Source organism: Chiloscyllium punctatum, chromosome 34 (genome assembly GCF_047496795.1).
Source record: "Chiloscyllium punctatum isolate Juve2018m chromosome 34, sChiPun1.3, whole genome shotgun sequence".
NCBI classification, from domain to species: Eukaryota; Metazoa; Chordata; class Chondrichthyes; order Orectolobiformes; family Hemiscylliidae; genus Chiloscyllium; species Chiloscyllium punctatum.
The window spans coordinates 47,468,619-47,477,641 of NC_092772.1; the positions used below are offsets into that span (position 1 = coordinate 47,468,619).

Below are 9,023 nucleotides of genomic sequence, written 5' to 3' on the forward strand. Positions count from 1 at the left end.
GGTCTGTGAGTGTGTGTGAGAGAGAGAGAGCCTGTACCCTAGTGAGGGTCAGTGAGTGTGTGTGAGAGAGCCTGTACCCTAGTGAGAGTCTGTGAGTGTGTGAGAGAGAGCCTGTACCCTAGTGAGGGTCAGTGTGTGTGTGAGAGAGAGCCTGTACCCTAGTGAGGGTCTGTGAGTGTGTGAGAGAGAGCCTGTACCCTAGTGAGAGTCTGTGAGTGTGTGAGAGAGAGCCTGTACCCTAGTGAGGGTCAGTGTGTGTGTGAGAGAGAGCCTGTACCCTAGTGAGGGTCTGTGAGTGTGTGAGAGAGAGCCTGTACCCTAGTGAGGGTCAGTGTGTGTGTGTGAGAGAGCCTGTACCCTAGTGAGGGTCTGTGAGTGTGTGTGAGAGAGAGCCTGTACCCTAGTGAGGGTCTGTGAGTGTGTGAGAGAGAGAGCCTGTACCCTAGTGAGGGTCTGTGAGTGTGTGTGAGAGAGAGAGAGCCTGTACCCTAGTGAGGGTCAGTGAGTGTGTGTGAGAGAGCCTGTACCCTAGTGAGAGTCTGTGTGTGTGTGAGAGAGAGCCTGTACCCTAGTGAGGGTCAGTGTGTGTGTGAGAGAGAGAGAGCCTGTACCCTAGTGAGGGTCTGTGTGTGTGTGAGAGAGAGCCTGTACCCTAGTGAGGGTCTGAGAGTGTGTGTGAGAGAGAGAGAGCCTGTACCCTAGTGAGGGTCTGTGAGTGTGTGAGAGAGAGCCTGTACCCCAGTGAGGGTCTGTGAGTGTGTGAGAGAGAGCCTGTACCCTAGTGAGAGTCTGTGAGTGTGTGAGAGAGAGCCTGTACCCTAGTGAGGGTCTGTGAGTGTGTGTGAGAGAGAGCCTGTACCCTAGTGAGGGTCAGTGAGTGTGTGAGAGAGAGCCTGTACCCTAGTGAGGGTCAGTGAGTGTGTGAGAGAGAGCCTGTACCCTAGTGAGAGTCAGTGTGTGTGTGAGAGAGAGAGCCTGTACCCTAGTGAGAGTCAGTGTGTGTGTGTGTGAGAGAGAGCCTGTACCCCAGTGAGGGTCTGTGAGTGTGTGAGAGAGAGCCTGTACCCTAGTGAGGGTCTGTGTGTGTGTGAGAGAGAGCCTGTACCCTAGTGAGGGTCTGTGAGTGTGTGTGAGAGAGAGCCTGTACCCTAGTGAGAGTCTGTGTGTGTGTGTGAGAGAGAGCCTGTACCCTAGTGAGGGTCTGTGAGTGTGTGAGAGAGAGCCTGTACCCTAGTGAGGGTCTGTGAGTGTGTGAGAGAGAGCCTGTACCCTAGTGAGGGTCTGTGAGTGTGTGAGAGAGAGCCTGTACCCTAGTGAGGGTCTGTGAGTGTGTGAGAGAGAGCCTGTACCCTAGTGAGGGTCTGTGTGTGTGTGAGAGAGAGCCTGTACGCTAGTGAGGGTCTGTGAGTGTGTGAGAGAGAGCCTGTACCCTAGTGAGAGTCAGTGTGTGTGTGTGAGAGAGAGCCTGTACCCTAGTGAGGGTCTGTGAGTGTGTGAGAGAGAGAGAGCCTGTACCCTAGTGAGAGTCAGTGAGTGTGTGAGAGAGAGCCTGTACGCTAGTGAGAGTCTGTGAGTGTGTGAGAGAGAGCCTGTACCCTAGTGAGGGTCAGTGTGTGTGTGAGAGAGAGAGAGCCTGTACCCTAGTGAGGGTCTGTGAGTGTGTGAGAGAGAGCCTGTACCCTAGTGAGAGTCTGTGAGTGTGTGAGAGAGAGCCTGTACCCTAGTGAGGGTCAGTGTGTGTGTGAGAGAGAGAGAGAGCCTGTACCCTAGTGAGGGTCTGTGAGTGTGTGAGAGAGAGCCTGTACCCTAGTGAGAGTCTGTGAGTGTGTGAGAGAGAGCCTGTACCCTAGTGAGGGTCTGTGAGTGTGAGAGAGAGAGAGCCTGTACCCTAGTGAGGGTCTGTGTGTGTGTGAGAGAGAGCCTGTACCCTAGTGAGGGTCTGTGAATGTGTGAGAGAGAGCCTGTACCCTAGTGAGGGTCTGTGAATGTGTGAGAGAGAGCCTGTACCCTAGTGAGGGTCTGTGAGTGTGTGAGAGAGAGCCTGTACCCTAGTGAGGGTCAGTGTGTGTGTGAGAGAGAGCCTGTACCCTAGTGAGAGTCTGTGAGTGTGTGAGAGAGAGCCTGTACCCTAGTGAGAGTCTGTGAGTGTGTGTGAGAGAGAGCCTGTACCCTAGTGAGAGTCAGTGTGTGTGTGTGAGAGAGCCTGTACCCTAGTGAGAGTCAGTGTGTGTGTGAGAGAGAGCCTGTACCCTAGTGAGGGTCTGTGAGTGTGCGTGTGAGCGTGTGTCCGCGTGAACGTGAATGTGTGTGTGCATGTGTGAGAGAGCCTGTACCACAGTGAGAGTCAAAGTGTGTGTGTGTGTGTGAGAGAGCCCGTACCCCAGGTAGACTCAGCGTGTGTCTGCGTGAGCGTGAATGTGTGTGTGTGTGAAACTGTGTGTGTGTTTGTGAGAGCGTGTGTGAGTGAGTGTGTGTGTGAACGTGTGTGTCTGTGCGTGAGAGTGTGTATATGTGAGTGTGCGTCTGTGTGAGAGTGCACGTCTGTGTGTGTGTGTGAATGAGTGTGTGAGTGTGAATGTGAGAGTGTGTGCACGTGAGAGTGTGTGGAGTCAGTGGGAAGGCAGTGTTGTGATTGGCTGCTGTCCCGGCAGAAGGTGTAGGTTGGTGTGAGTGAGTGAGAGTGAGAGAGAGAGAGAGAGTGTGTGTGTATGAGTGTGTATGTGTGTGTATGTGTGAGTGTGTGTGAGTGTGTGTGAGACAGTGTGTGTGCGGAGTCAGTGGGAAGGCAGTGCTGTGATTGGCTGCTGTCACGGCAGGAGGTGTAGGTTGGTGTGTGTGTGAGTGCGAGTGAGTGTGTGTGTGTGTGTGTGTGCGTGTGAGAGTGTGCGTGGAGTCAGTGGGAAGACAGTGCTGTGATTGGCTGCTGTCTCGGCAGGAAGCGTAGGTTGGTGCGTGAGTGTGTGTGTGTGTGAGTGCATGTGTGTGTGAGTGAGTGAGTGAGTGCGTGTGTGCGTGGAGTCAGTGGGAAGGCAGTGCTGTGATTGGCTGCTGTCACGGCAGGAGGTGTCGGTTGGTGTGTGTGTGTGTGGGTGTGAGAGTGTGTGAGTGTGTGCGTGAGTGAGTGTGAGAGTGTGCGTGCATGTGAGTGAGTGAGTGTGAGTGTGTGCAAGTGTGCGTGCGAGTGTGTGAGTGAGTGTTGTACAATGTGTTTCGGTGTGACTGTGGGGAACAATGGTAGGTCTTGTTGCCTGTATTTGTTGCTGACAATAGGTGCTCTGTATCAGGTCAGCAGTGTGTGTATGTATGTATGTGTACACAGGACCCTGTCTGTGAACTCTCGCCAGTACCCACTGCATGCTGGGCACTCTGCCTGCCAGTCCCCAGACAGCACGCCATGGAACTGGACCTACTGCCCTCTCCTCCTCAGGAGATCATTCCTACCGATAGAGAAGGGAGACAGCGCTCACTCGGCCTGGAGGATGTGGGTGTCGGGAGGGGCTCTGTCCTGCCTCCTGACAGTGAGCAGTCAGAGAGGGATGGCATTCCCAGCCCAGGGTCCCTGGATCCAGACCCTGGAAACCCCTCGGTGGTGCAGGTCTCCCAAGGCCTCCCGGTCGCCTACCCTCCGAAGGTACCCGACTACCTGACCTGCTCCATTTTCGCCACCATGTTCTGCTTCCTGCCCCTCGGCATTGCTGCCCTGGTCTACTCCATGAAGGTGAGTTTACTGACCCCGAGGGTGGGTGGGGTCTGGGTAGGGGGGTGGAGGTGGAGGGCGTGATTCGGAGGTAGGGGTCAACTTTAGGAACAGTTCCTGCTTGGTGTAAGGGTTAGGACAGGCTGGGGGTCAGAGGTGACCACAGGGCCAATGGGGGGGGGGGACAATACGGGAGGGTGGAAATGGGGTCTGACAGTGAGAGGTCAGGGGTCACCGTGGGGGGGGGGGGGACGCGTCAGCGTGGTGACAGTGTCAGTAAGGGTCAGGGGTCATTGTGGGGGTCAGAGGTCACTGTGGGCCAGGGGCAGCACAGTGAGTGTACGACTAAAGGGTCAGGCGTTACTCTGCAGTTCGGCACAGTGACTAAGTCATGAAGGGTCAGGGTTCACTGTGGTGAGGTCAGGGGTTACTCTGGGGGTGGGCACACCAAGTGTTGCTGAGGGTCAGGGTTAAGGGAGAGGTCAGTGATCACTGTGGGGTCAAATGTCATTGTTAGATCATGAGATGTGGGGTCATAGGTCATTTTCGGTGTCAGAGGCCACTATCAGGGTCAGCAGTGTGGTTGGGGTGGGGGAAATTGTGGGAAATGAACACCGACATGAAAGGCATTGTCTCGATCATACCCATATTCAATGGTACATCACAAAGATAGACACTCTCTCACACGCTCTGAACATCTGCTGGGCCTCTTGCTGAGATATTTGTATCATCGATAGTCACGGGTGAGGTGCCAGAAGACTGGAGAGTGGCAAATGTGGTGCCATTATTTAAGAAAGGTGGTAAAGACAAGCCAGGGAACTATAGACCAGTGAGCCTGACATTGGTGTTGGAGGGAATCCTGAGGGACAGGATGTACATGTATTTGGAAAGGCAAGGACTGATTAGGGATAGTCAACATGGCTTTGTGTTGGAAATCATGTCTCACAAACTTGATTGAGTTTTTTGAAAAAGTAACAAAGAAGATTGATGAGGGCAGAGCAGTAGATGTGATCTATACTGTCTTCAGTAAGGCGTTCGACAAGGTTCCCCATGGGAGACTGGTTAGCAAGGTTAGATCTCATGGAATACTGGGAGAACTAGCCATTTGGATACAGAACTGGCTCAAAGGTAGAAGACAGAGGGTGGTGGTGGAGGGTTGTTTTTCAGACTGGAGGCCTATGACCAGTGGAGTGCCACAAGGATCGGTGCTGGGCCCTCTACGTTTTGTCATTTACATAAATGATTTGGATGCAAGCATAAGAGGTACAGTTAGAAAGTTTGCAGATGACACCAAAATTTGTGGACAGTGAAGAGGGTTACCTCAGATTACAACAGGATCTTGACCAGATGGGCCAATGGGCTGAGAAGTGGCAGATGGAGTTCAATTCAGATAAATGTGAGGGGCTGCATTTTGGGAAAGCAAATCTTAGCAGGACTTATGCACTTAATGGGAAGGTCCGAGGGATTATTGCTGAACAAAGAGACCTTGGAGTGCAGGTTCATAGCTCCTTGAAAGTGGAGTCACAGGTAGATAGGATAGTGAAGGCAGCGTTTGGTATGCTTTCCTTTATTGGTCAGAGTATTGAGTACAGGAGTTGGGAGGTCATGTTGTGGCTGTACAGGACATTGGTTAGGCCACTGTTGGAATATTGTGTGCGATTCTGGTCTCCTTCCTATTGGAAAGATGTTGTGAAACTTGAAAGGGTTCAGAAAAGATTTACAAGGATGTTGCCAGGGTTGGAGGGTCTGAGCTACAGGGAGAGGCTGAACAGGCTGGGGCTGTTTTCCCTGGAGCGTCGGAGGCTGAGGGGTGACCTTATAGAGGTTTATAAAATCTTGAGGGACATGGATAGGGTAAATAGGCAAGGTCTTTTCCCTGGGGGTGGGGGAGTCCAGAACTAGAGGGCATAGAATCCCTATAGTGTGGAAACAGGCCCTTCGGCCCTACAAGTCTACACTGACCCTCCGAAGAATATCCCGTTCCTCTACATTTACCCCCAATCTATACATCCCTGAACACTATGGGAAATTTCCCATGGCCAATTCACCCATCAAGCACATCTTCGGACTGTGGGAGGAAACCGGAGCATCCAGAGGAAACTCCGCAAAGGTTAAAAGGACCCTAGGGGCAACGTCTTCACCCAGAGGGTGGTACGGGTGTGGAATGAGCTGCCAGAGGAAGTGGTGGAGGCTGGTACAATGACAGCATTTAAAAGGCTGGCAGGTGGGACTAGATTCGTTCAGGATAACTGTTGGGCATGGATGGGTTGGGCCGAAGGGTCTGTTTCCATGCTGTATACATCTATGACTCTCTCTCTCTCACACACACACAGAGTTTCACATGTGTACACATTATGGTAGCATAAACGAGCACACGGAAGGTGGATATATCACACTGACATGGGAACATGTGTACACGGAGCACACTCTGACACAGGAACATGTGTACACAGAGCAAACACACACTGACAGGGGAACACGTGTACACGGAGCAAACACACACTGACAGGGGAACATGTGTACACGGAGCACACTCTGACACAGGAACATGTGTACACGGAGCACACTCTGACACAGGAACATGTGTACACAGAGCAAACACACACTGACAGGGGAACACGTGTACACAGAGCAAACACACACTGACACGGGAACATGTGTACACGGAGCACACTCTGACACAGGAACATGTGTACACAGAGCAAACACACACTGACAGGGGAACACGTGTACACAGAGCAAACACACACTGACATGGGAACACGTGTACACAGAGCAAACACACACTGACATGGGAACACGTGTACACAGAGCAAACACACACTGACATGGGAACACGTGTACACAGAGCAAACACACACTGACATGGGAACACGTGTACACAGAGCAAACACACACTGACATGGGAACACGTGTACACAGAGCAAACACACACTGACATGGGAACATGTGTACACAGAGCAAACACACACTGACACAGGAACATGTGTACACGGAGCACACTCTGACACAGGAACATGTGTACACAGAGCAAACACACACTGACAGGGGAACACGTGTACACAGAGCAAACACACACTGACATGGGAACATGTGTACACAGAGCAAACACACACTGACATGGGAACATGTGTACACGGAGCACACACTGACACAGGAACATGTGTACACAGAACAAACACACACTGACACGGGAACATGTGTACACAGAGCAAACACACACTGACACGGGAACATGTGTACACAGAGCAAACACACACTGACACGGGAACATGTGTACACGGAGCACACTCTGACACAGGAACATATGTTCCTGTGTCAGAGTGTGCTCCGTGTACACATGTTCCTGTGTCAGAGTGTGCTCCGTGTACACGTGTACATAGAGCAAACACACACTGACAGGGGAACACGTGTACACGGAGCAAACACACACTGACACGGGAACATGTGTACATGGAGCACACACTGACACAGGAACATGTGTACACAGAGCAAACACACACTGAAATGGGAACACGTGTACACAGAGCAAACACACACTGACATGGGAACATGTGTACACAGAGCAAACACACACTGACATGGGAACATGTGTACACGGAGCACACACTGACACAGGAACATGTGTACACAGAGCAAACACACACTGACATGGGAACACGTGTACACAGAGCAAACACACACTGACATGGGAACACGTGTACACAGAGCAAACACACACTGACATGGGAACACGTGTACACAGAGCAATCACACACTGACATGGGAACATGTGTACACAGAGCAAACACACACTGAGATGGGAACATGTGTACACAGAGCAGACACACACTGACATGGGAACATGTGTACACGGAGCACACACTGACACAGGAACATGTGTACACAGAGCAAACACACACTGACATGGGAACACGTGTACACGGAGCAAACACACACTGACACGGGAACGTGTGTACACAGCAAACACACACTGAAATGGGAACACGTGTACACAGAGCAAACACACACTGAAATGGGAACACGTGTACACGGAGCAAACACACACTGACATGGGAACATGTGTACACAGAGCAAACACTGACATGGGAACATGTGTACACAGAGCACACACTGACTTGGGAACACGTGTACACGGAGCAAACACACACTGACATGGGAACGTGTACACGGAGCACACACTGACACAGGAACATGTGTACACGGAGCGAACATACACTGACATGGGAACATGTACATGGAGCAAACACACACTGACATGGGAACATGTGTACACAGAGCAAACACTGACACGGGAACATGTGTACACCGAGCACACACTGACTTGGGAACACGTGTACACGGAGCAAACACACACTGACATGGGAACGTGTACACGGAGCACACACTGACACAGGAACAGGTGTACACGGAGCGAACATACACTAACATGGGAACATGTACATGGAGCAAACACACACTGACATGGGAACACGTGTACACAGAGCAAACACACACTGACAGGGGAACACGTGTACACAGAGCAAACACACACTGACACGGGAACAGGTGTACACAGAGCAAACACACACTGACATGGGAACATGTGTACACGGAGCACACACTGACACAGGAACATGTGTACACAGAGCAAACACACACTGACACGGGAACAGGTGTACACAGAGCAAACACACACTGACACGGGAACACGTGTACACAGAGCAAACACTGACATGGGAACATGTGTACACGGAGCAAACACACACTGACATGGGAACATGTGTACACAGAGCAAACACTGACTTGGGAACACTTGTACACGGAGCAAACACACACTGACATGGGAACGTGTACACGGAGCACACACTGACACAGGAACATGTGTACATGGAGCAAACACACACTGACAGGGGAACACGTGTACACGGAGCAAACACACACACTGAAACGGGAACAACGTGTACACAGAGCACACACTGACACAGGAACATGTGTACACAGTGCAAACACACACTGACAGGGGAACATGTGTACACAGAGCAAACACACACTGACAGGGGAACATGTGTACACAGAGCAAACACACACTGACACGGGAACATGTGTACACGGAGCAAACACACACACTGACACTGGAACACGTGTACATGGAGCAGACACACACTGACACGGGAAACACGTACACGGAGCACACACTGACACGGGAACATGGAACAGACACATACTGACACGGGAACACGTGTACATGGAGCAGACACACACTGACACAGGAACACGTGTACATGGAGCAGACACACATGGGAACATACACAGACTTGTAACTGTCCGGGCTGGGACCCCAGGC

The 9,023-nt window shown here is 51.7% G+C and overlaps 2 protein-coding genes across 6 annotated transcripts in view; both read left to right on the forward strand.

Annotated features, from left to right (window-relative positions):
- The window catches only part of LOC140458817 (CD276 antigen-like), a 118,187-nt gene extending 112,585 nt beyond the window's left edge, over positions 1 to 5,602 (forward strand). For all 5 annotated transcript variants that reach the window (XM_072553471.1, XM_072553472.1, XM_072553470.1 and 2 more), the window contains exon 6: positions 5,589 to 5,602. The gene's annotated coding sequence lies outside the window, so the exon portion shown is untranslated. The remainder of the gene's footprint in view (positions 1 to 5,588) is intronic.
- LOC140458742 (von Willebrand factor A domain-containing protein 7-like) overlaps positions 3,395 to 9,023 on the forward strand; it is a 153,598-nt gene continuing 147,969 nt past the window's right edge. The window contains exon 1 of the mRNA XM_072553400.1: positions 3,395 to 3,718. Coding sequence (XP_072409501.1) covers positions 3,395 to 3,718 — 324 coding nt within the window. The remainder of the gene's footprint in view (positions 3,719 to 9,023) is intronic.